General features: G+C 44.5%; 1 protein-coding gene across 5 annotated transcripts in view; it reads right to left on the bottom strand.

Moving 5' to 3' along the window:
- Window positions 1-306: 306 nt before the first annotated feature.
- Window positions 307-27242, bottom strand: part of TP53INP2 (tumor protein p53 inducible nuclear protein 2) — a 31187-nt gene continuing 4251 nt past the window's right edge. For 3 of the 5 annotated variants that reach the window (XM_033153309.1, XM_033153310.1, XM_033153311.1), the window contains exons 2-4: window positions 11992-12350; window positions 2833-3178; window positions 307-814 (exon numbers count right to left, since the gene is read on the bottom strand). In XM_033153309.1, the coding sequence (XP_033009200.1) occupies window positions 565-814; window positions 2833-3178; window positions 11992-12115 (720 nt within the window). In that variant the 5' untranslated portion in view covers window positions 12116-12350 and the 3' untranslated portion in view covers window positions 307-564. The remainder of the gene's footprint in view (window positions 815-2832; window positions 3179-11991; window positions 12351-27242) is intronic. The other 2 variants (XM_033153313.1, XM_033153312.1) reach the window with 2 other exon arrangements.

Raw genomic sequence — 27242 nt, 5'->3', positions numbered from 1 at the left:
ATCACCAATTAGCCAATTAATTTCTACAATAACCAGTGTGTGGTTTCATGCCGCTTGGAGACCAAGAATATAACCAGAGATAAATGGCCTTTCTTGGTAACTAAGAGACATGCATATTTCTCCAACACTTCTTTAAAACCAACAACAACCCACATTGGAGTTTCAAAATAGACCTGCAGCCTTATTACTGGGACATTTTACTGGGTCATGTTGGGTTTCTCTCACCTTTAGATCCAAATCAAAATCCACGCTCGTGGATGGAGGGATTGGAATGGGGAAGATTAAACCCAAAAAGGAAAGGAAGCCGTAGATCAGAAAATGTATTTCTTGCTGGAAAAGGGGTGGGTGGAGATATAAAGCCCATGAAAAGCCCACAAAAGAACAACTATTGAATGTTGCCAGTTCAGAAGAATGTAGGAGGTTTTCTCAAAGGGGTGAGGGGAGTGGGTTTATTTCAGAAAATGGACGGAGATGACCCTCTTGGCTGAAGAAAGCATTGTGAGGAACTGGTGAAGCTGAAAGTTAAAAGGATAATGCCCCACAGTGTAGACTTCCTGAAGTAGCTTAGTAGTTGTATTGGCGCTGGCATGGCTGGTAGACAAAGCTGCCTTGGTGTTTGGCCCGTCGTGGGCGGCACTCTCTGGTGCGGTTCTGCCGCTGCATGACTTTCTGACTGAACTTGTGCTTCTCCGACAGCTGCTTTGCCCTCTGAATCCGACGCACTTGGTTGACCTTCTCCAAGATGGCGGCCTTGGTGGCAAGAGAGGTGGAGTGGTGAGGGGCATGACGCTGCAAACGGCGTTCAGGTACCTCACTGCAGAAACAAAGGTACACAAGACTCAGGGTGGTTCAAGGCTTGACAGGATTAGGCCTACTTGAGAGGACCTAAGAAACTTCCCCTAAAGTTGCAAAAGGCCTTCTTCATCAAAGCTACCGAAAGCAGCCCACTCATAAGTGTAGCGAGGAAGCAGAAATAGTTGTGCCCTCCCAATGCGCCTGCCACAAAACATGGAACCAGTTGTATGCAGAGACAACTCATGTGATCTCCCTCCTGTCCGCAGGGATATTACACTGTATACATGGTGGGAACAAATGAGCTTCACTGTCATCCTCCAAGTCTCAGAACTATTTCTACACCCTAGTCACTTTAATAATAATAATAATAATAATAATAATAATAATAATAATAATGTGTGTGTAGGAAATCAGCTATGTTTGAATGCGTTTGCATTTACAACATCAAAACAGTCAGATGCAAGAATAACACACCCAATTCTTTTTAAATGAAGTTATCACATTCAATGATGGAGGAAGTAGAAAAGGCAACAGTACATAACTGATCAACATTCTGCTTCAGTGGATGTCCCTGAGTTATTCTTATTCAATTTATTATTATTTTTATCCCACCCTTCATACAAAGATCCGAGGGCAGTTTACAGTAGAAAAATGCAGAATAAGAACACAAAATACATAATAAAACAAAAAAAAACCCAATAACTCCCTCTCTCACGTAGTATTATGAGCAGGGGGAACATTATTTTTTTCCACACAGGTAAAAAAAAAGGTAACGGTAAAGGACCCCTGGATGGTTAAGTCCAGTCAAAGGTGACTATGGGGTGCGCCACTCATCTTGCTTTCAGGCCGAGGGAGCCAGCGTTTGTCCACAGAAGCTTTCCGGGTCATGTGGCCAGCATGACTAAACTGCTTCTGGCACAACGGGACACCGTGACAGAAGCCAGAGTGCACAGAAACGCTGTTTACCTTCCAGCCGCAGCAGTACCTATTTATCTACTTGCACTGGTATGCTTTTGAACTGCTAGGCTGGCAGAACCTTGGAAAGAGCAATGGGAGCTCACCCTGTCGCGCGGATTCGAACCGCCAACCTTCTGATCAGCAAGCCCAAGAGGCTCAGTGGTTTAGATCACAGTGCCACCCGCACAATACTTAATTTCGGCCAGCCTATCTACATGGTTCCCCTGTGTGAAGGCAGTAAGATCTCTGGCCCACTATCTGAGCTACCTGATGAATCCTACGCAAAGAAGAGCCTTCACACTTGCCCGCTTCCACTCCATTCCTACAGCATTCCTACAGGGTATATTTTCCAACACTCCTCCTGATCTTCACCTTTGCCCGTGCAACAGGAGAAAGATAGAGGACTTTGTTCACTTTTTCTTTCACTGCTCTTTATATGACTCAATAAGACCGAGGCTCTTCCTATTAATTCCCCCGTCCATTGTCATGCAAGATGACTGCATGAAATACTTACTGGTGGACGCCAACCCCATGGTTACCTGTGGTGTGGCCATCTATATTTTGCAGGCCCTGAAACTCAGGGCCACCTTGATAGGTTAACTTCTTTTAGCCCTGGACCTTTGTAAACATTCTGAAATACCCATAGCTACATGATTTATTACTGCTTTTACCATATCTTGTTTTATCTACCATGATTTTATATCTGTTGTTTTGCAAATGTATCTAACATATTTTTGTATAATTGCGGCAGGTTTCTGCCTGGATTCTTTTCTATGTGCTATGGCCAAATGGCTAATGCAATAAACTCTGAAGAAGTGTGCATGCAGACGAAAGCTCATACCAAGAACAAACTTAGTTGGTCTCTAAGGTGCTACTGGAATGAATTTTTTATTTTGTTTTGGCAATAAACTAACTCTGTTATTTTACTTAATTTCATAGACATCTATATTGCTAAACATTGTGGCAATTGTCACTTTGCACACTATTTGCATATACTCTTCATCAGTTAATGAATTAATTTTAAAATGATCCCTGATCATCCAATGTCTTGGCCCATTTCCCAGAAAGATCTGAGCTTACCCTTCAGGGATGTGCTCCTCAGGATTCTCCGTTTCCACAATGATGCTGCTGCTGGTGACATAGACGGACATACTGGGGTGTTCAATCAAAAGGTCCTCCATAGGGTTGCTCTCCATGCTGACGGGGTCAGGACCTTCTGCAGTAAAACAGGGGGGAGGGGTAACAAACCAACTCTCGTCCATCAAGCAGGGGTCAGGTTGAGAGGGCATGGACCTGCTGACACAGTCACTGAGGGAGTGGGGCGAAGACGTGGTAGGTGGAGGGGACCCACGGCGGCAACGAGAAGCACAAACAGAATCCTTCTCACCTACCCGCCACTCCTTACTGGAGGCTGAAGCGTAACTATCTAATGAGAGACAACAAGAGTCACCACCCACACAAAAACGGGAGGACAGCCAGAACAAGAGCAACGACAGCAAAATAAAAATAAAAATAAAAAATTCAAAACCAACCAAACAAAAAAAGGTAGTTACCGTTGTTCAAAGCCATGCAAGGGTTGTGCAAGGCAGTGCAGGGGTGGGGAGAGGATTAAGAGGGGAGAAGTGGCACACACATTCAATATACAATGGATGGGAAGGAAGGGGTGAGGGAGGGAGAAGAGAGAGGGGGCATTATTAGTACAAATGACACCCCAAAGGCATTTTTGTAATTCATCCCAAAACCTTCCCTGAGGAGTCAGGGCTGGCTCAAGATGTTTTGCCACCCCAGGTAGCTGCGCCTTGCCACCCGAGCGGTGAGCCCCAGCAGAACTTGCAACTGCAGCTGCAGCTGAGATTAGTTTCCCAGCATCCTTTGCAACAATGGCAGGGAACCTGGAGGTGCTCCTCTCAGAGTGTCTGTTGCCACGTCAATGCCCCTAAAAACATGGCAGTCCCCAAGAGACGCCTTGGGTTGCTTGTGCACACAGTCCAGCCCTGCAAAAGTGTGAGCCACCATGCTGGTTGAAGGAGGGGAAATCAACAAGAGTGACGACCCACGAGCAAAGCAAGGAAGTCCTCCCATGGTGGGTTATCAAAGCGCCAGAGGAACATGGAGCTACAAAGAGCGTTGCCAAATAGTAAGAGTGCCTAGCTCTCCCAAGATGGTGAAAACCAGACATATCATACCCATGTGTGCTAATATATTTAAATGTATGCATATTTAAAAGGAATTACTGGTTCAAAAGAAGAAAGAAAAGAAGTAATAAATAGAAGAATGAAATGGATGGCAAAACAATAAATAAGGTACAAGAAACAGGCAGGCTGGTATAGATGGCATCCCTAGTGGAGAAGGATAGAAAAAAGGAGACCTCACCAGTTCACCTCCCTTTCCAATCTATCCCATCCCAACAGATCCAAATCCAGACACAGTGACTGGGCAGAGGGAAAACAGAAATGCTTCATTTGACATTAAGACACCAACCCTACACACAGTGATGTGCCACCAAGTCCCACTGACGTACACATATATAGACACACACACACACACACACACACAATTTTAACACCAATATTACCCACTTGAGTGAGCACAATTATCCACCAGGACTTCCCCTTTTTTTTGTCTGTCCTAAATTTTCCAACTTTCTGCTTCATTGGACGACCATGGGTTCTCATATTATGGGAAAGCGAGAAAAACGTATCTCTATCCTCCAGGTAAAGGAGGAAAAGCAAAGCAGGTTTGGGTGCCAAAATCGGTAGAGTTGGAACACAGAGCAACTGCCGATCGCTATGGAGAGAACTCACTAGTTCACGAGGGGCACAACAAATCATTGCTTCCCCCTGTCATAATTAAGGGGACATCTGCATACTCAGAAAACTTGGCAACTGGCTAACCACTAGGGGCTGTAATATGAAGCAGCAGCCTAGTCAAGAAGACAGCAGCAGCGTCACACTCTGGATGTTGTAACTCGGACACTGTTGTAACCTGTTCTGAAAATGCACAACCTTCAGAGAGTGTGAAGAACATGTTCGGCAACTTCCCACTAGCTTACGAGAAACTGGCTTTTAAAAATAGCCACAGAGATGGCTATGTGATGAGCAATAGAATACCATTAAGGTCCATCAAGTTGGGAGAGCAATAAGCACAAGCTACCAGGATCTGATTCTCCCATGCAGACTGTAATCCCCTATGCCACATCCCAGGTCTTTCCTGGGGGTACCCTGATCCTTAGGAGATGCTTCGCAGGGCATGCAGGGGGGGAAGGGGGGCATTTCCTTCGCACAAGCGCTGTATTCATGCAACCTGTATCAGCGCACAGAAACATATTTGCACATATTCCTCTCCTGTTACCCTCGCCTCTTCCTTTCTCTATTGCCTCCTCTGCTTGAAACATAAACCAAGCAGGGGCCCATGTTTGAACTTACATTATCCATCAAAGTTTACATTGATGATAATGTGTATCATGGGTATGTAAAATGAGAGTCATAGCGATCCATAGTTAAAAGCAGAAGTCGGCAAATGTGTCCTCTTTTTTGCTCTTCAAAATATGGCAGAATGTGCAAATAACATTCATTTTAGTGGGCCTTAGGTCACAACCATACCATACATTTAAAGAACTCTTATGTCAGTTTAACAGGCATGGCTTCCTCCCAAACAATCCTGGGAGCTCCAGTTTGTTAAGGGTTCTGGGAATTGTAGCTCCTTGAGCTGTCTCCTAATAAATCTTGACACCTTTAACAAACTAAAACTCCCATGAATTATTATTATTTTTTGTGGCCATGACTGTTAAAGTCCTTTGAATATATGGGTAGATGTGACTTCTGTATACAAGGTCCTGTTCTTTCTTTCTTTCTTTCTTTCTTTCTTTCTTTCTTTCTCTCTCTCTCTCTCTCTCTCTCTCTCTCTCTCTTTCTTCCAATTTGAGTTACTCTGGCTATCCTAGGTCATCTCACAAAATATGACCAAAATGTCAAAAGGCATGCCTGCAAAGTGTTTGTGACAGACCTGAGTTAGCATCCCCACACTGGGTATCATTCCCTACGACATTGGATCTGGAACTATTATTACATATGTGGTGAGGTACTGCCTGAGGGCTGCAAAATGGGTTAGAGGGCCAAAATGACATCATATAGCGGATCTGTGAGTGGGTATCCAAACTTTTTTTGGGGGGTGCTACTTGAACAAATTTGTAGGTCCATCCAGTTTAGATTAGCAGTTGCACTGGAGGAACATGTGCTTAACCCTTTTCCCTGTGAAGTTTCCCTGTTCTAAATCACCCCCAAGCTGCTATTAGCTCTGCTAGGAGAAAAACACAATGTCCCTCTATCCAGCTTCTATTTGGCCCTCTAGAGAGGTCAATTAACAAAGCAACTCCTCTGATCAAAATCAGAGCTCCCCTGCAGCTACTTTAAAGGTTACTTGGGAGATCCATTGTTGAAGGTTAATTGAGGACTGACCATGGGGAAAAAATAGTTTTAATAGTTTTAAAAACCCTGGCATGCGCACACACACACAGTTTTGCAGTGTTGCCAAGTTGGGGGTAGCTTGTTGTGAGAAAATCTTGTTTATTTCAGTATGAGAATGCAAAGTGTTTCATTCCTCTTATGGATGCCCCTTATTCATGCATATGTGCAAGAATTCTCAAACATTTGGCAACACGGCTGCATCTCATTGGTCCAGCTGACTGGCCCTGTGTCTCATAGGATGTTACTCAATCTAGACAGTATTAGCTCACCACCAAAGATATAATTCAGTGAAAGGTGGAAGTTCAGCAGGGGCCTTGGTTAGGGCTTGTGCAATTCCAGTACCAGGAAGAAGGTGGCAATAATTAGCCCTGACTGACAGGAGGAATGCAGGATCTTAAAAAAGAAAAGAAAATGTAAACAGCATCGCTTCTTGGCAGGGTGTGTAGCTGAATGAACACAGAGATCAAAATACCAACAAGCATGCTAAGTGTTATTAAAGCAGGAGTGGGGAATATGCAGCCTTTTAGATATTGCTGGACTACAACTCCCATTATCCCTAACCATTCGCCGTACTGCCTGGGACTGACAGGAGCTGGAGCCTAACAGCATCTGCTGGACCACAGGTCCCCCACCCCTTGGCTTGAAGTATTTTTAGATTTTCAAAACAAAGGGAAAAAGAAAAAAGACTAGAAAAAGAAAAAAGGCTAGAAGCTGCATCCTCTACCTCAGAAGTTTCTCTCTCTCTCTCTCTCTCTCTCTCTCTCTCTCTCTCTCTCTCTCTCTCTCTCTTTCTCTCTCTCTCTCTCTCTCCTAATCCCTGATGTGCACAGACTGACTGTCATTAACTTGTGTTATAAGACAATGTCAACATGTTTCTTCTCCTGCCAGAGGCCTGGTTTTATAAATAAGTCCTTGGCCAAACCCTGGTTCAAAATAAGCTTTGCTTTAGACAGGGGTGCCAAATTGAATAAAATATCGTGGGGGGCCCAGGTAAGCCCCATCCCACATAATCAATCACATGACGCAGTGCACACACACACACACCGTTTGAATGGGAATGCCCATCAACTTTGTGGGGGCCTGCCCCCCTCAAATATTTTATTCTGGTGGCGATAGCTCCCACAGTCCCTAGGAGTTGGCTCCTATGGCTCTAGATCAGATAAAGGAAACCTAAGGCACTTTAAATGTAGCTGGGACTCCAACTCCCATCAACCCCAGCCATCATGGCTAGCTTTATCTGTTTCTCCACCTTCTTCTGTGCACCACATCTCAGTTTCCTAGCCAGGGCTTTCTTCTCTGTACTAGGCACCTTTGCATTTCAAAGCATGCAGCTAATGAATACACCAGATGTATTTCTTACTCAAATATGGCCAGCTTCTTTTGTTCCCTCTCTGTGTGCAACAAGTTGCACTGCATACAGTAAAGGTGAGGACAGGAAGTGAAGCTGAAATCAGTGTTGCGGCATCTGTTGCCCGGCAGTATTGCTACATGTGGTTTTCCAAGGTAATTGTGTTTTCTTGGCGTGGAGCAAATGTTTTGGGACAGCCTTGTTTTGTTATTAGTCTGGGCTGAGGGAGTGGAATGAGTGGAAGACAGAAGCTGAGTTTCTGATCACTGTAAAGCTTTGAGAAAGGAAAAGACCCAGCGAGGCCTTTTCAGATTATCAAGGATAGAATGTTAAACCCACTCAGAGAGTACAGTAATCCTAACTGAATACAGCCAGATTTAGGCCCACATGTTCAGTATTGCTGTGCAGTGAACTAGGAGAAGAGAAATACTCTTCCTGCCCCTTAACTCAACATTCACACATTGGGGGATGGCCATAGCTCAGTGGGAGAGCATCTGCCAGGTTTAATCACTGGGATTTTTCGTCTCACTTTTGTTACACAAGAGGTGCCCTTTCAGTTGTGCAGATAGTCAAGTCAATCCACCACTAATGCACTATTATTGTGTCAATGACATATTGAAAGTACACCTGTAAAACAAAACAAAACACCTCAGTCTTCAGGGACCCTGAGACAATCTCCAAACGTCAGGCAAAAAGCATTCTGAGGACGTAACAAACAGGGCTTGCTTTCCAACTGATAGGTAGCTTTATTCTTAGCTCCCTCTTAGGCTATCTAAAAATATCTGTAACACAAGCATGTGCCTGGTGGATGTTTTTCCCCCCACATGGCAATGGATTGTCAGCAGGAACAGAAAAGGGTGGATCTGTGCGACACAGGGCATTGTTTACTTGGGTTCTCTCTGCTAAATTTGCAAGCAAAAAGGGTCATAGATTGGTTGCCACTGAATGCTGAGTCAACTGACTTCCGCTCAGCAAAATGGCAAAGGCAAAAATCAGTGACTAAGATGGAGGAGCTTTCACTTGCCTGAGAAACTAGCAGCTAGGCAGTCACAAAGACCTTCAAAGCGAAGGATGCAGCCTTAAGCACACTTACTTGGGAGTAAGTTTTGAATAAACTTCTTTGGATTTGGTAAAGGAGACCTTGAATTAGCACTGGTTCTTTAAAAGTGGTATGTCATGTGAGTTATCGACAATATCAAGCCAATCTTTTTAAAAATAAAAGAAAGTTCTCCTAGAGAAGTATTGGAAACAATTGCTTTCAGAAAAAGCTGTTTTCTATGACACCTATGCAGAAACCAGCAGCTATAGCTAAACATGGTCACCTGCTAGCTGCTCCAGATCAATCCAGTTTTAAAGGAACAGCCACAGAGGTGGATTCAAAAGCTGGTAACACAAAGCTGGAGCCCATGAAGAAGGCTGATAGGGCAGAAAGCAGGGAGATAAATACTAGGGAGAGCCAGAGCCAATAACAGGCACAGTCAAATAATTCTCCTTTCCCCCCTATCCTTGTTCCTGCTGAATTCTACAAGGGCAACACTTGAGACTAAGGAGGAGGAGATACAGGCAGTGCTATCCCTTGGACTGGTTGTAAGCAAGAAGTTAGGCAGGTGGGGCTGTCTGAGGGCAGATTGAGGTTGGTGGGGCAGGCTCCATTTGCCCAAATAGAGCAACTTTCACTGAATATAAAGCCTGCCTGTTGGACAAGTATAGTGGTCTCAGTTTAGTAAGCTGTAAATGTAGAATCAGGTCTCATGTCTGGAAGTTTGACACTTCTGCGTATTTTGTTTATATACAGTGGTACCTCCGCTTACGAACTTAATTCGTTCCAGAGGTCCGTTCTTAATCCAAAACCGTTCTTAACACGAGGCACGCTTTCGCTAATGGGGTCTCCTGCTGCCGCTGCGCCGCCAGCGTACGACTTCCACTCCCATCCCGGGGCAAAGTTCGCAACCAGGAGCATCTACTTCTGGGTTAGCGGAGCTCGTTACCCGAAGCATTCGTAAGGAGGATGGTAGGTAACATGAGGTTCCACTGTATTAAGGAATCAATAATGATCTACAGCCAGGCTGCATTCAGTCAAGGTAGATGATGCTTATAAATATACCTCATCACTCAAAAAGAAGGAAGGAGGGAGAGAGAGAAATACTTTCAGCCACTAGGAAACAAATGTCTCCAGCTATTCAATCACCAAATAACAAGTACTTGTGGCTTTTTTTTTTTTTTTTAGCAAAAAGCGGGGGCTCAAAAATAAAAATGCTGACTGCAGTTTGACTTCAAGAAAGACGACGTGATGCTATCAAATTTTATGAAATCAGCCTGGTGCATTCATTCATTGGTGCCAGCCCATTCATTGGAAGGACAGGGCATTTGCTGTATGAAGCTCTTGCAAGTGCTGCTATTGCCAGGAATGGGAATTAGAGTATAGTATGGATTAGAGTATGGATTAGGAACAGTGGCACAACTGAATCCTGAACACAAGACCAGAGCAAAATTATAGCCAGCATAAAGCCAAGGCTCCCTAATGGCAAGGATAGCCTCTATCACAATTGTTCTGTGATGAGCAAGGAGGTAGCTCACTTTCCAGCTGGGATCCACCCTAGAGCCAGGATATGCCTGCAAAGGCAGAGCTAATCTGCTGGCTGCACTTGGCTGCCAGCCCTTAACTCATTCTTTCTCTCTGCTTCCATTTTAGGCATATGGAACGGGCTCAGCACTGAGAGAGAAATACATGCTAAGTTGGGAACAGGGTAAGTCAGGAATAGCCAGCTAGGGAGTTTTTTGTTTGTTGCATAAGATGAGCCCAAGGGAAAAGCAACTGCCCAGATGCCTGCTTTCCTTCCCTTGTTTGCTGCTGCATCATGCAACCATTAAGCCCAGGATAGTTGGAGAAGGAGGAGAAGGCAGCTGGGCTGCTGCATCACCAGAGCAGGAAAAGACAGGCAACTGGCAAGTTAACTGACTCATATAGCTACAAGAGTTCTAGCTTGGTTGAAAAGTGACACTATACACCTGAGTGCCTTATTCGGAACCAGGTTTGTGAGACACTCCGGCATCTGCAGGTAGCTGTGACTTCCAGGCAGAACAGAAGCATCTTCCACCCTAGGTAATGTAGCCAAAATGAGCATACATTCACCTTGCTAGGCTATAGCAAAGGTCAATGCAGTGCAGAATTCGGTCTCCAGCTGTAGTTAGCCACATGGCCTTCTCATCTCATATGTGTGTGTGTGTAGAAATTTTTCAGTTATCCCCTAATCTGTGGAGGGCACAGTAACACCTTTCATTCCAAAACCTAGAGAACCAAAACTACTTAGAAAGTTCTGCCTTTTGCAGAACCTCTTAAACTGCCTTTTGCAGAACCTCTTAAACTGCCTTTTGCAGAACCTCTTAAACTGATCTGAATTTTGGGAAACACTACCAAGGCCAAGGGTATCTCAACTTGCAGCTGAGTTCTAGTTTTCGTGCTCAGCGTTGAAGGTTTGAAGAAGCAGAGACTATGTGGGTGTGAGACAATAAGAAACAGGAGAAGGAAGAAGGCAGAGTACGAGTTAGGGTTGGCAGTCAGCTAAGCTTTACTCAGAATAGACCCATTTAAAGTAATGAACATGACTAAGCTTGGCCCATTAATTTCGGTGGGTCTACTCTGAGTAAAACAGTTGAATACCACCCAGTATTATTTCGTGAGAGAGGATTGGAAAAATGTGAACACAAATGGTAAGCTGCAAAGAGGGAGGCTGGGACAGACTTTAAAACTTGTTTGGGGAGGACTCTAGCCACTAAGCAACCACACACCTAAATGGTACTGACCCCAGCAACAACCTCTCTCCATGGCTCCCTCATGGCACCTGCCAATAAGGGCCTGGAGGCTCCCCACACCTCCTGCTCAGGACTGGTACCCTCTTTCTACCCCTTCCTGGCCAGTGCTGCCCTACAGGCAAATCTTGTCCAGACTGAGCTTCAGATCCTCCACACACTGACACTACCCTTCCCACAGAAACAACTTCTTATCGTTGAAGAAAGAGGAGCTGCTAGCCCTCAGGACGGAGCTCTATTATCTAGTAGCAACAAACCACAACTCCTCAGTTCTCCAGTTTGAGAGTTATGGCTCTTAAGTTAGGGTTAGGGAACCATTGGCCCTATAGATCAGGGTCTCCAGTTGTTTTTGGACTACAATTCCCATCTTCCCTAGCTAGCAGGACAAAGTGGCCAGGGATGATGGGAATTGTCATCCCAAAACAGCTGGGGACCCAAGGCTGGGGAAACCCTGCTCTAGATATCGCTGAACTATAACTCTCATCAGCCCCAGCAAGCATGGCCAACGGCCAGGGACGGTGGTAGTTGAAGTTCAGCAACACCTGGAGGGCCAGAGGTGCCCTGCCCCAGCACCCATTCTAGGTAGACCCTGGCATTCCCTCTCATATTTCTCACCTGGAAGATCAATAATGAGCCACCCATCTTCTTCTTCCTCTTTAGAGACAAACGGCTTAGGTCCCTCAAGGTCCTCAGGTGCGCTGCTGTCACTGAAGAAGAGGCTGGTGAGGCGCTGGAACATGGCTGGAGTTTTTCGAAGGTGGACTTGGGAACAAAAGGCGGGAATGAGTTTGTAGGCGCTGGCTTGAGCTTGTGGAAGCTGGTGTGGAGGCGGGAGCACGAGGTGGGGAGTGTTGAATGGATGGATTCCTTGCCAAGGGCGAGAGCTGCTTGTTTTCCTAAGCGGAGTCTTATCTGAGTTGAGTTACGTAGATAGTGCAATCATAAGGTTCTTCACTTGGCTTCAGTGCAAAGGCCTGCCAAAGAAAGGGAAAATTCATTCAGGCCAAACACTGATGGAATCACGAGGAACTCAGATGGCCTGAAGGAAGGGTGAGAAGGGAACCCTTGCACGGACCGTCATCCCAATTCACCACGGCCATTTCCCTTTATTCTGCCTCCTACATATAGTGCCTTCTCAGCTGCATTCCCACTGGGTTGCCTGGTGGGCCTTCCTCACTTTTACTATAGAAATAAACACCTCACAAGACGGCTGAGTCGAGTTCTCTCACCCTACGGGGTGCCCCAGGCAAGGAGCAGCCTGTTCGCTTTGATTACGGTTAACCTACTTCCCCTTACATGCAGGCAAAGAAAACAATTGTGGCTTCTCTTATGCCAACCTGGTGCCCTCCAGATGTTTTGGATGCCAACTCCCATCAGTCCCAGCTAGCTGGGAGGGGGGCATCAGGTGGGCGAAGGAGGCCCAAAGCCAGGGGTCGGCAACCTAAGGCCCATGGACCACAAGCAGCCCATGGGGGTCATTTAACCGGCCTATGGACCCCCACCATCTGCTCGGGGACCCCCGCTGCCCACTCGGTCAGCTCCCATGTGCCACGTTAAACCGGCACGGAGCAACACAGGGGCTGCCTTCCGCAACACTGGCCAGCTTGCCATTGGCTGCAGGAAGCTCCTGCTGCCAATGGGAAGCTGCGCATGCCTCCTCCGCACCGGAAGGAGCACCGGAAATGGCATTTGCACATGCGTGCGTGTGCACTCCGGTCCACCACGGCGTCTGGGGGACCGTGAACTGGCCCAAGCCACAAAAACTTTGCCGACCCCTGCCCTAAGCCTTGTGCTGCATGTGCTAAGCACCAGTCAGGAACACTGGAAGGAAAAGTAGATCATCATTGTGTGAGTTTCCGTGTGTGCCTGTCACAGCTCAGACAACTGCCCCTTTCCATATTCCCCCTGACCACAGCAGTGGGAGATAGGTGGCATGGTTCATTTATGTTCAGATACATCCCTGCCTAAGATCTTTGTTCCTCCAGCTCTTCCATCCCTCACCATCTTAGGAGGTTTCTTGCTCCCTCCAAAGACTTTGCACTTTCTCCCATGATATAGCACCTCTGAACACCTCTGTGATGCTCTTCCCCTTTCTTGAAATCCCTCCCCAAAGCCCACCATGCCTCTAAAGCATTTGGCACAACACTGTCATTCCCTTGCTCCACTGTAATTCAGCTTGTAACTAAAGATGCCCTCCAGTCTTCCTTTTCTTTGCACTTTCATGAGGATTTGTGCTCTTGATGCCATGGGGGTAGCTGTACGAGAGCCATATGAGCTATATGAGAGCCAGTATGGTGTAGCCATTAAGAGCGCTAAATTTGGCCCTGGGAGACTATGGTTCAGATCCCCACTCAGCCATGAAGCTCACTGGGTGGTCTTGGGCCAGTCAGCTCCTCTCAGCCTAGCTTTGGTTTGTTCTGTGATGCTTCTTCAAATCCACCACATTATTGCTATAGGGGCTATAGCACAACTAAAGCAGGACAACCCGCACCCCACCCCAAGAACAAATGCTCTGGTTTTCATGGCCTGCTTTTGCTGCAGTATAGTCCATCTGGACAGCATAACTGGTAGCATTAAGGAAGCATCACAGGACTGTTAATAAAGCAGAATAAATCCACCGGCCCAGTACACTATTATTGTGTCAAGCACATGTTGAGGAATACTATCCAATATTCTTAAACCCTGTGCTATGCTGGCTCTGAACTTGTCAAAACTCAGTGAATGAGGTGAACAGCTTGCTTTCTTGGACTCAGCTATACAGCAGCAAATAAAACGTTTTAAATGTGCTGTAAAACGCAACATACAAATGTGGCACTAGATGGCAACAGTGAGCTTGGCCAAATTCAATGTATATTTCAAAACTTTTTTTTTTTAAAGCATTTTCACAGCATTTTTTATATGTGTGTAGATTCCACCCTTTTGTCTTTTTAAGTATTTGAAAACTGGCAGCACGTTCATCCAGAACCAGAGGAGAGACATCAAGATCCAATTTCTCTTTTGGGATCTTTTAGACTGTGATGGATCAGATCGCCAATAATCTTTTAGAAGAGGGAACATTTGGATTTGTTTGTCAGAGAAATTCCTTCCTATCATTTTGCCTATATCTGCTCTGCTTCCATCTGTTCCTACAGCAAAGGGCTTCCATTAATCAGCGCAGCCTATTTAATCAGCACAATGCATCACTAATAACTGCACCCATTTATTACAAAGCGCTGTCTGGTCAGACCCGTGGGCATTGGGCAGCACTATAGCAAATCAATCTGACATGTAACCACCCATGAGGGATCTGCTGGAAGTCTCAAGACCATAGAAAATAGCATTTTCATGGAGGAACAAAGTGCTCCTGTGTTGTTGCCACAACAATCCTGTGACATAGGTTAGACTAGAAGAGAGCAACTGCCCTGATATCACATACATAGCAAGCTTCAGGGCCGAGCAGTGATTTGAATTCAGAACTCTACTATATCACATTATCTTTCCCCAACTCTGTTGCCCATGGAGGCTAGCCTTAAGGCCTTCTTATGTGCCCAGGAAAGCTTTCAATTAGGGACTTCAGGGATGAACCTACTTACTCCATTATGCTATACGGTTCCTTTCCCTGCATATCAAAGAACATAAAAGCTCTGTTGGATCAGGCCAAAGACCCATCTAGTCCAATGTCCTGTTCTCACAGCAGCCAACCAGATACATATTGGAAGCCCACAAGCAGCACCTGAACACATCAGCACTCTCCACACTCATGTTCCCCAGTAAATCAAGTTCAGAGGCACTAGTTTTACCCTTGTCCGTACCCCACTCTTTTCCCAGGAAAAAACCCCGCTCTTTAGTGCTAAATCAGAGCAAACGTCAATCATGGGAAAACACAGCTGGTGGAATGTGATTTCCCAGCCAGAAGTGTCAATACATCCTGACAGCTTTCCAAGCAGGTTAATACTTGCCCCACATCTTATTGAACTGATGCCTTTTTCTCCTGGTTTTCCTCCATCCCCTCTGCCTAAGTATAGAAGTTCTTCTCTTCCCACATCCCACTGATTCTGTCCAATTGGATTTGCAAAGGACTATGATTTGGCTCAAAGGCAGATGGTTGCTCCTTCCTCCTTCATAATGACCCCTTTCCTGTCCAGAGCCTTTAGTTCAATGCCTTTTGGGACCCACACATGACAGTGATGGCTTGCTGCAATTACCTAGGCAGGGAGCTGCAGTGGAAGCCATTATGATGGCAGCAAACACATATACTACTTGGCACCAATGGATGGATCCTGTAGGCATAGCAGGCAGCACAGGAGAAACCTGGTAGGGTAGTTTATCTCAGAGGTCTGTGAGACAAGTAAGTTGGCATTCATACTCAGCATATAGCTGGGGCTTTATTTGTTTCCTTAGAAATGTGTCTGACTTATTTCAATGGAATTTGCTTGAGCTCATTGCCTTTTGCAGTGGTGAGCTTTAGTAACATTGAGACCTGCTGGTCAATCTCTAATCATTTGCGGTAGATGTGCAAGGAATTATGGTTATGAATTGTTTGACAACAACAGCAACAGAATCACCCCTCTCCACCTGAAATTATACTACTTGAAATAAAGAAAGATTGGGGGTAAACTGGAATTGGTTTTGGGGTGGAAGGACTGTGAGCTCCGTTCAGTTCCAGTACTCAAAACAAAGTCCTGGACTCGGAATTATTTAATTCTAAATGTATGTCTTTTGCACCAGGCTCTGCTCAGTGAATCTTGGGGGTCTAATTAAAAACAAAGTAGATCCCACTGGAAGTGGCTCATGGGGTAGAGCAGAGCTGCTATTCCAGCTCCCCAGCAGGTGGGTCACTTCATCTTTCAGGGTGAAGAGGGGAGGCAGTGAGGAGGTCAGCACAGTGTAAATGCACTGGTGGAGCCAATCTAGTGGCACTGCTGGCGTGTTTGCACCATGCTGACATCCCCAACACCTCGTTCTCTCTCCCTTTTCCTTCTTGTAAGCAACAGTGCCTCATTTGTCACGAAGCTAAGATAGCAGCTCTGCCTCACCCAGAGTGCCACTCTTGGATCCCACAAGCCTGGCATCTGCCCAGCTCTGGTGAGGTAGAGCAGGGACAGGCAGGGATGAAGCACACCACATTTCACAGCAGTGCTGCTGTTGTTAATATCTGCCAGTCTCTTGCATGCCAAATAAATAAGACCCCCCTCCAACAGAACCCACCAAATAAACTAATCAGAGGAAGGGATAGGTCACATCTGCACAAATACTAAGGATTAAATTGTGGTGTTTAAATTTTTTGAAGCCACTTTATTATGAACAACCAAAATGCTGCAAAATGACAAGCAAGCTTTTGAGTCCACCAGAACTTTCCATCAGGGTGAAAGTTAAGCAACATTTAAATAAAATAGATATCACACCTAAGAGTCTTTCCCAACTGGTTATTACTGATATAAGAGCCAGTTTGGTCCTGTGGTTAGACTGCTGGATTAGGCCCGGGGAAACCAGAGTTAAATCCCCACTCAGCCATGAAGCTCACTGGGCGACCTTGAGCTAGTCACTGCCTCTCAGCCTAACCCACCTCACAGGGTTGTTGTGAGAATTAAATGAGGGGCAAAGGCATGTATGGCACCTTGAGCTCCTTGGAGAAAAAGGTGGGATATAAATGCAATGAATGAATTAATGAATTAATGAATGAATCTGATCTTTTTATAGTACTCATTGTAGTACTGCATTTTCTGTCTGTATTCCACACTGCAACAGAATTGTTCATAGAATTATGTGAAAACCAGCAAGGGGACTATTTAATTTATTTTTATTTTATTTTTTACCCCCACAACAAACACTCTGTGAGGTGAGTGGGGCTGAGAGACTTCAAAGAAGTGTGACTAGCCCAAGGTCATCCAGCAGCTGCATGTGGAGGAGCGGAGACGCGAACCCAGTTCCCCAGATTACGAGTCTACCGCTCTTAAGCACTACACCACACTGGCTCTCACAAGGGACTTTAAAATAAAAAATAAAAAATGGTGGTGCTGGCAAGTTGCTGTTAGCACAAATGTTGGAATCTAATGTGAGCCCTGCACTTTGTTCCTGAATGCTCCAGGCTCCTTTCAAAGCCCACTCGGCGGCTCCAGCCTTGAGCAGAGTCCTTCACAAACAAGCTCAGCTGTGCTCTTAGGGGGGGACAATGATGGGTTTTTCTGCCTTTCAACCAATCAGCAAATCCATCCTGAAATTCAGTCACATTAGTGACATTGAAAAGAGGATTGTGTGGGGCCCGGGGGGGGGGGGAGGGAGTGTATGTTCATGTTGCAAAGAACTGAGACAGCTGAGAACAGGAAATGTGAGCAATGCAGATGGAAAATACACAGGAGGTGGGGGTCGGGGAGACAGCAGTTCATCCAGAGAGCACAGGGAGTACGGTATTTGAGGGGCTTCTGGCTGGCAGGTTGGCCCATGATAAGAAATTGCCTGTATCTTGCCATTGCCTGTATCACAGAAGCAAGAAGGGAAAGGATCTTTAAGGGGGGGCGGGATGTACATCTGGGGAAAATGTAATCTCTGCAAAATAATGAGAGGCTTCCTGATCATGAGAGATGGAAGAATTGGCTTTCGCTCCAAGAACTTTTGGACCACAACACCATCATGCCAGACCATTGGCCATGCTTCCTGGGACTGGTGGGGGGTCTAATCCAAAGCTTCTGGAGGAAGGATGCCAAGTTGGTGGAGGTTTGTTTTATATCATGAAGCCACTTGCTACTCTCTTGGGTTTTTGTAGTGTCACTAGCGATCAGAGATGTTGCTGGATCAAAACTGATCCATCCTGTTAGGTGTGCATGTGGCCTGAGGTTCTCTACCTTTGATATATAGGATTCCAGTTTTACAAATTATATGGGTTATATCCTTACTTTGGGGGGGGGGAGTATTTCACTCACTTGCAAAGATCCTGATGCTCTTTTTCCTGCCTATGCATTGTTTGTTGCAAACCTCAACTTTTCCTCGTCCCTGGATTGGCCTGCCGTAGTCTTAATTATCAAATAATGCGGTGTGTGCACAAAATGATTTAGCATGGTATCACAAACCTCCCTAATCAGGTTTGGAAAAAGAAAAGACCATCGAAATCAAGACATGCCCACATGCCTTTTGCAATTGATGTGTTACATGTGCATTGTGCGCTCTGGGTAAAATGGGTAAACAAGATTCCATCCCTGAATAGTCCTCTGTTGGAATATTCTGACACTTCCTTTGTTGAAACCAAAGAGCCTAGCATCTACCTGTACTTATTCAAATACTTTTTCAAGAGTTCTTGCATAGGTTGAAACTGGAGAGGCCACAGTCATCTCTCCTCCCAACCCATCACTAATCTCAGCATCATCTTTCAGCTCTTTCTGCACCTCCACAGTGCAATCCACAATTCGGAAAGGCTACATGGACCAAACACATCTCTACATCATGCAGTCCTGCTAGTGGAAAATCAAGTTGTGCCACCCACACTGCCTTATCCTCTATCAGTTCAAAATTAGTGTGGGAGAAGCCCAAGTACCATAAATGTGCTTTACATTTGATTTAAATATACAGTGCACATCTGACCATACTATCTGTGTTTGGCAACCTTTCATTATATACATTTTTACACAGCCATGATATTTGAATGATCAAAGAGTTTATATAAATCAATTCCTACAAAAAAATAATATGGCCTGCCCTTCTTGGCAGAAAACAAAATGAACAAAATTTCTATCTGTTTCTGACCACGCAGGCAATTGTTTTGTTTTATACCAGCCAGAGTGTAAATCTGCAGGACCTCTTGAATTTCATGGGTGAGATCAGATTAATATGAATGTATGTTATTTGATCTAGTTATCTGATTAACTCATTTATACAGTGGGTGAGACACCAACCCTGCAAGGCATAACACCGCAGGGGTAACTTCAGTTATAGAACTAGGCACCTGGCAGGGGATGTAATGAAGTAAGAAACGATTAGCCTCGTTGAACTGCTCGATAAACAGAATACAGAGACCCAGATTTCACTGACTCAGAACCACCAGAATAGCTACATGCTGTGGGCATGATTCAGAGAGAGAGAGAGAGAGCCCGCATGTCCTACCTTACAGAGGGCAGTCCTCTATTTGAAGGTGACCTCCAAAGGGCTGTTTAGTCCAAGTGTGGTTTAAAGAAACAGAACTGTAGGAAGGGAGAGCAGGGGCCCTGAAGCTGCCCATCAACAGCTCTTGAGCTGCTGGTGCACAGATCACCGGTTCACAAAACCTTCTCCATTATGGTTAAGGGTGGAAGAATCTGACCATTGCGGTCCTCTCAGCTCCTCAGGGTTCCAGTCTTAAACTTGGGTCTCCACATTTTTGCAGCAATTTTATTTGTTTGTTTTTTAAAAAATCCTCATGAAAATTCTTAGTTATTTTAGTGCAAATTTCTCTAGATGAAAACATTTTTGTATACCGTTTTGACAAATGTATACTTTTTTTGCAAGCAATTTCTCCTAATGTAATGCATTTTGTATGTTATTTTCACACATATATATTCATTTTTATGCACACTTTTACCTAATATAGGCATTTTTTTGTAAACACTGGTCAGTTGGAGAACTGTATCTTAAAATTCGGATAAATGCAATTTTAAAAGGATGGCTATGTTTCAGTTCTCAGACCATCAAAATTGAAACAAAAACTCAATTTGATAAATTTGGCTTTAAATGTGAACTGAATCAAATTTCTCCCCCACCCCCAACTATGGTAAGATGCACTGAATTCCTATTTAAATTATAGACATTATTTCTAAATTTGCATCTATATTTATTCATTAGGAATCTTTTGCCCAATGTGGGGCTCAAACTCATAAACCCTGAGTTTAAGAGTTTCACGTTCTACCTAATGTGCTATCCCTGCTAAAGACGTGTGCCCAATGTTTGGTGTAAGTCCATGAAAGGTGCACTACTAATAAATTACTTTCCTGTTTCTTACCTTTGTGGCTAATTCCCTTCACAGAAAAGGCACTAAAAGCCATCAATAATCCAACCTGACTTTCAGGGTAGTAAATATGATGGCAGATGCCCATAGCAGAAGTTCACAGGATTACATCATGAAATGTCCAGCAACATAGCCCTGAAATTTCACCAGCTCTTTTTCTCACAACATCCTCCTAAATGACTGAACTGTGAACAGAATCTGCATCTTTTAAGCCCTTCTATAAACACACAGAAGGCTAGTAGTTCTATTGATTTTATTAACCAAAGCTTTTAAAGCAAGAATGTTTGGTGTTTACAGGCACTGTTTCTAAGTGCCTCATCCTTCCTAGCCATCTTTGGAGCAGCCCTGCTCCCTAATGTATAATAACCTCCCCATGTATTGAAACCACCAAGTAAGGCTTTCCTTTGGGTGCCCTTGCCACCTCCAGAAAGGTGGGTGGTCAGTGGAGCAAGGGTCTTCTCAGTGGTGGCACCCTGTCCTATCCTGTGAGCATTGGGGTTGGAAAGAAGAAGAAGAAGAAGAAGAAGAAGAAGAAGAAGAAGAAGAAGAAGAAGAAGAAGAAGAAGAGTTTGGATTTGATATCCCGCTTTTCACTACCCGAAGAAGTCTCAAAGCGGCTAACAATCTCCTTTCCCTTCCTCCCCGACAACAAACACTCTGTGAGGTGAGTGGGGCTGAGAGACTTCAAAGAAGTGTGACTGGCCCAAGGTCACCCAGCAGCTGCATGTGGAGGAGCGGAGACACGAACCCGGTTCCCCAGATTACGAGTCTACCACTCTTAACCACTACACCACACTGGCTCTCAGATAGAGAGACTAGAATGGAACAGAATACCCCAATGGGGCAACGGATGAGGCGAGGGAGGCATCACTGGCTGGCTTGAACACAGATCAGAAGCTCCCCACACTACAACATATTCTTGCAGATCTCACTTGAAAATAATTAACCGTGCACAGAATTGCGGCTATAACAATTACGTTATGCCTGATCTCCCTTGAATATCTCAGTAATACCCTTTAAACAGTGGGAGTTGGCAAGCCTTACTTGCTTTGGGAACTGACAGAAAAGTAGGAAATATGACCGGGGGAGGAAAAACCTGCAGCGGGACTTGAGGAGGTACTCACTACTGAGCAAAGCAAGCATGCTGGGATGCTATATCCTGTGTGTCTTTATGTGACCCAATTCTGCAGCAGTTTGGCCCAGCAAAAAGTGGGAAATAGGGGGGTACCTGATTGAGCTCCCTGCCCCTGCTTCTTCCCCCCTTCGTGTAAATAAGAAAGTGACATGATGCAGCTCAGACTGTATGCCAGTAAGCCTAGCAGGGGCCATCTGCTCACAGTGAGAGGGGATTACACTTTCAGGCAACAAAGGCCTTTCCAACCCCCTCCTTCAGCACAAAGGAAGAGATGGCTGGTGCCACCAAGCTCTACTGGGGGAATCAACCTTCTGTGTGCAACTGGCCCTCCCCATTCACCGACAAAGACTCCTGGTAATCTCAGCTTCTTGCCACAGGGTGGTCATTCCCAAACAATGTATGGGAGAAAATGCTAACGCACAGTGAAGTACTCTGTTCTTCTGTTGAACAGCTATCTGAGGGCATTTTCTCCCAGTGTTTAACTGGAAGATTTCCACGCAGCCTCTGCTGGGGGAATAACATTCAGGGGCATCTCTTGCAGTAAGTGTGATCGGTTTGTTCAGAGTTAATCCTCATGGGTCAATAGCCAGGGGTGATTGAAACCTAGAACATCTGGAGGCCCAAAACTCCCTCATCCTTAAAGGGTGGGTAATTTTTATTCTTATGCATTCTAAAAGCAAACCATTTTAGATCCAAGACCGACATGTGTCTCCAGTTTTAACTAGGGCTGTGCATGTCCCGGTTACAGTAATTTGGGAAATGCTCCAATATGCAAAGGGCGGTGAGAATGCAATATCAGCTGGTGTTTCCTATCAAAAAGTTATTATTATTATTATTATTATTATTATTATTATTATTATTAATAATAATACCCCACCCATCTGGCTGGGTTTCCCCAGCCACTCTGGGCTGCTCCCAACAGAATATTAAAAGCACAATAAAATGTCAAACATTGAAAACTTCCCTGAAGAGGGCTGCCTTCAGATGTCTTCTAAAAGTCAGCTAGTTGTTTATTTATTTGACATCTGATGAGAAGGCATTCCACAGGGTGGGCGCCACTACCGAGAAGGCCCTCTGCCTGGTTCCCTGTAACCTCACTTTTCGCAGTGAGGAAACTGCCAGAAGGCCCTTGGAGCTGGACTTCAGTGTCTGGGCTGAACGATGGGGGTGGAGACGCTCCTTCAGGTATACTGGGCCGAGGCCATTAGGGCTTTAAAGGTCAGCACCAACACTTTGAATTGTGCTCAGAAATGCACTTGGAAGGAAGCTTGAGATGCTATTGGGATAGATGGAATCTAGCTTAGCCCTAGTTAACAATAATTTCCTTACTCTGTCTTACAATGCACAGGGATTTCATTTTTGCGCATCCTTTACACTAGGTTGGTAACTGTTCATGTTTTCACAAAGGGAAAATAAACACACACCATTAACATCATCTTTCTTCTTGTTACCAGGACTGTGTGTACTTTGCAATAATACAGTACTTTTTGGAGGGAGGAAACTGCCTAAGGAACCTAAATTCTGCACCACAAAAGGCTGAACTGCATAAAAATTACAGTATACATTTCAGAATTTCTATGTGTGTACAGGTTTAGGTTGCCTGGGCAGATAAAGTTAAAAAAAAATGTTATGGCGAAGTACACACTGCCCTGTGACTGAGAAGAAAAGAGGATAATGTTAATTGTTCATCCTGTTCACAAAGAAAAACAAACACATACATAATGAATCATTAATATACTATATATAATATAGCAATTATTATACTGTATGTAATTATTATACTGTATATAATATAATATACAACATAAAGATGTATACTAGGTAAATGATACAAAGCAAGGTAATTTGTATAATTCTTGCCAAAATAAGTTTTATTTTCAAATTTTGCTATGTTGCATAATTTAGGAGATGGGTGAAGAGCTATGCTGAACAGAAAGCCTGGCCTCCATCCTTTGGAAATCTTGTTCAGCAAAACTTTCATTAAACACCTCCTACATATGTTCAAACATACATTCAAAGTCATGAGGGCTAGAAACTTGAAGAAGGTGAAGATGAAAACCAAAACCAAAAATCTGAGATTCTCTGGATGCTGAATCCAGCATAGTGCTAAGGCAAGGATATTTGTTTGCACAACATAATGCCCTCCCCATCTCCTGCCTTTCAGTGCTCCCTAAATTTGTTCTAGGAGTTTCCCTAACCATCTGGAGCAGATTTGGGGAGGAGGAAATGGGTGCATGCAAACTAGGTGGGGAGTACAAGCCAAAATCCTTGTGTTGACAGGACAAGGTACAGTGGTACCTTGGGTTAAGAACTTAATTCGTTCTGGAGGTCCGTTCTTAACCTGAAACTGTTCTTAACCCGAGGTAACCACTTTAGCTAATGGGGCCTCCCGCTGCCGCTGCACCACCGCCACACAATTTCTGTTCTCATCCTGAAGCAAAGTTCTTAACCTGAGGTACTAATCTGGGTTAGCGGAGTCTGTAACCTGAAGCGTCTGTAACCCGAGGTACCACTGTATTTGCATTCTGAGTCCAGTTGGGTACTTTGTGCCTTTTCCTTCTCTACCCCAATGGAATTGCAACATAATTACTTGCTGCCAGTGCCAATGGGATACTCTTCGGGGCCTCCTCCATCCCTTGGAAGGTTGTACCATTGGCTTATGATTTATCCATTTGCCATGTGTGTGTGTGTGTGTTGCATAACTGCAAAAATAGGATAAAACTGCATGCCCAAATGAATATCAGTGCTTTGACCAATATGTCTGAAAGTCAAATGTTAAGCTTTATGAGATATCAGTTCAGTCGGAAAGGAGAGCAGATCACACCCAAGTGGTCTAATATTATTTTGATCCTCCAGGGCCAGGATTAAAATATGGCACCAGTCTATTAAAAAGTTTCTGGGGGTGTGGTGAGGAGGTAGTGGATGTGGCAGCACGGATCCCACAGATATCCGTGTGGCCACTGTGAGAACAGGATGCTGAACTAGATGGGCCACAGGCCTGATCCAGCAAGCTCTTCTTAGCTTCTTATGTATTTGTGCTTCCTGGAAATTGGATATTTTTTCAGTTATCTTCTGCATATATTGAGACTGCTTTCATGATGTCAGGTGGCTGCACATTATTTTGATAAATCCAAGTGAACTGCGGAGAGGTTTTTGTTTGGCAAAAGGAAATTAAAACCAGAAAGAAAATGAGCTATTCTCCTTTCTCTCAACCTGGCATATATTGTTATCCTTCTTTTGTGAATCACGGGCTCTCCATAATAACCCTGTTAGGTAAGACCAGGAGGGAGAGAGAGAAAAAGCACAATTGAAACCAAGACCAATGAAGCACAAGAACATTTACAAAATAGGCAGGAAGGAGTGGGTTGCTCTTGTTTTTGTAATTAACAGGGACAGGACTTCCAGAACTGTTACGAGTGTTGCAAATACCTATTTAGAATCAAGACGCTGCTCCCCAAAAATAAACCCTTTCCTAATTCTTTGGAGCCAAATGCCAAGACTCGCCAAGGAAAACATTCCGAAATAGATCTAAGAATGCCTCCACTGTCATCACGACACTGTAGAACAGCAGTATGTGCTCATGATGCTTGAGAATTGCTATCTTCATCACCACCTACTCAAGAGGGGATGGCTATGGAGGGTGGAAGCTTCATCTGTCACACTGGTGTTATACTGTAGATTTAATGTGTCACAGTTTAGTATTAGATTGCACAATCTTCACCCCAAACTTTAGAATGCATAAAGGCACAAAAGCTCCCATTTCTTAATGCAGTGGGCTAACCCCATAACCTTCAAGGACAGTGGCTGTGTACTCATACAGATGGAAGATGGATTAGAGGGGAATTCACCAAACCTCAATGTTTCATAGAATTATAGAATCATAAAATTGTAGAGTTGGAAGGGATCGCAATGCAGGAATCTCAACTGGGTCATACATGAGAGATGGCCATCTAACCCCTGCATAAAAGCCTTCAAGGAAGGAGAGTCCACCACTTCTCATGGAAGTCTCTTGTCAAATAGCACTTACTGTCAGAAAGTTCTCGCTGTTGTTTATTTGGAATCTCCTTTCTTGCAACTTGAACCACTGATTCAGGTCCTACCCTCCAGAGCAGGAGAAAATAAGCCAGCTCCATTCTCCATGTTACAGCCCTTTAGATATCTGAAGATGGCTATCATATCAGTCAGTCTCCTCTTTTCCAGGCTAAACATACCCAGCTCCCTCAACTGTTGCTTATAAGGCTGGGTTTCCAGACCCTTGATCATCTTGTTTGCCCTCCTCTTCACACCTTCCACATTGTCAATATCCTTCTTAAATTGTAGTGCACAGAACTGGACACAGTACTCCAGGTGTAGTCTGACCAAGACAGAATTAGAGCAGGACTATTACTTCCCTTGATTGGGGTACTTCTTGTTGTTTAGTCATGTCTGACTCTTCGTGACCCCATGGACTAGAGCACCAGGGTCCTAGACTTCTGTTAATGGCACACTGTTGACTTATGTTAAGCTTATAGTCTATAAGACCCCCAGATCCTTTTCACATGTACAACTGGCAATCCAGATGTCCCCCATCTTATATTTGTGCAGCTGGTTCTTCATGCCTAAGTGCAGAACCTTACATTTGCCCCTGCTGAAATTCATTTTGCTGGTTTATAGCCAATTCTCCAATACATTAAGGTCATATTGAATCCCAATTCTGTCTTCAGTGGCATGGGTACACCTCCCAGTTTCATGTCATCTGCAAATTTGATTAGCATCCCCTCAATACTTTCATCCACATCATTTATAACGATGTTTAACAACCCCGGGCCCAGGACAGAACTCTGCAGCAGTATGCTGCACCCCACTTTTTCCAGGATGACAAGGAACTGTTACTGAGTACTCTGTGTGTTTAGTAAGCCAACCAGCTACAAATCCACTTGACAGTTACCTCATCCAGTCTACATTTTACCAGCTTCTCCAGAAGAGTATCATGAGGAACTTTGTCAAAAGACTTACTGAAATCAAGATACACTACGTCCACAGCATCCCCCTAATCCATCAAGCCTGTAACTCTATCAAAAAACAAAGAAAACAAAGAGATTTGTCTGGCATGAATTGTTTTTGAGGAACCCATGCTGGGTCTTAGTAATCACAGCATCCTTTTCTAAGTGCTCACAGCCCTTTCCTGGTATTGAGGACCCACAAACCAGGTTTAATAAGAAATGACAGGACAGATACAGCTAACATCTGCAATTGTATACCACTTCCCAAACCTGCAGCGGGAGCACACTGGATGCAGAGTAAATGGGAGTGTGTACACAGCTGCATCATAGCTTCCTGTCACACAGCTGTAAAATGAATGGTCATAGATGAATATGGTGTCTGCAACTTTGCAGTTTGCTTATGCATTTAATCTGCAGAGTAGCTTATATGCAGGAGTCTGTCACTTGTAGTCCTATGGATACAAATGAACATCTAAATCTTTTCCCTAGAGCATGCGACTGCAGGGGGTAAAACTCAGAGCAGTGACTACACTTCAGTTTCATTGCAACAGCCATCAACTTTAACACACAAATCAATAAAGGACCAGGCACTTCAGCTCCAACGCTAGTGCCTCTGGCCTTTTTGTCACCAGCAAATCAGGTTTAATTATCACTTGTGAAAAACAGAGGACATCAGAGCAGCAGCACATCAAAAGGGAATGTGATAAACTTCCTTACCATATACTGTCAGTGCCAGCATTGCTCCTCTTGCAAGTTATCCAAAGCTGGACTAGTCTAAGCCCCCCCCCCCCCAAAAAAG

Source organism: Lacerta agilis, chromosome 6, assembly GCF_009819535.1.
Source record: "Lacerta agilis isolate rLacAgi1 chromosome 6, rLacAgi1.pri, whole genome shotgun sequence".
Classification (NCBI taxonomy): domain Eukaryota; kingdom Metazoa; phylum Chordata; class Lepidosauria; order Squamata; family Lacertidae; genus Lacerta; species Lacerta agilis.
This window is presented reverse-complemented; position numbering and strand designations above follow the sequence as displayed.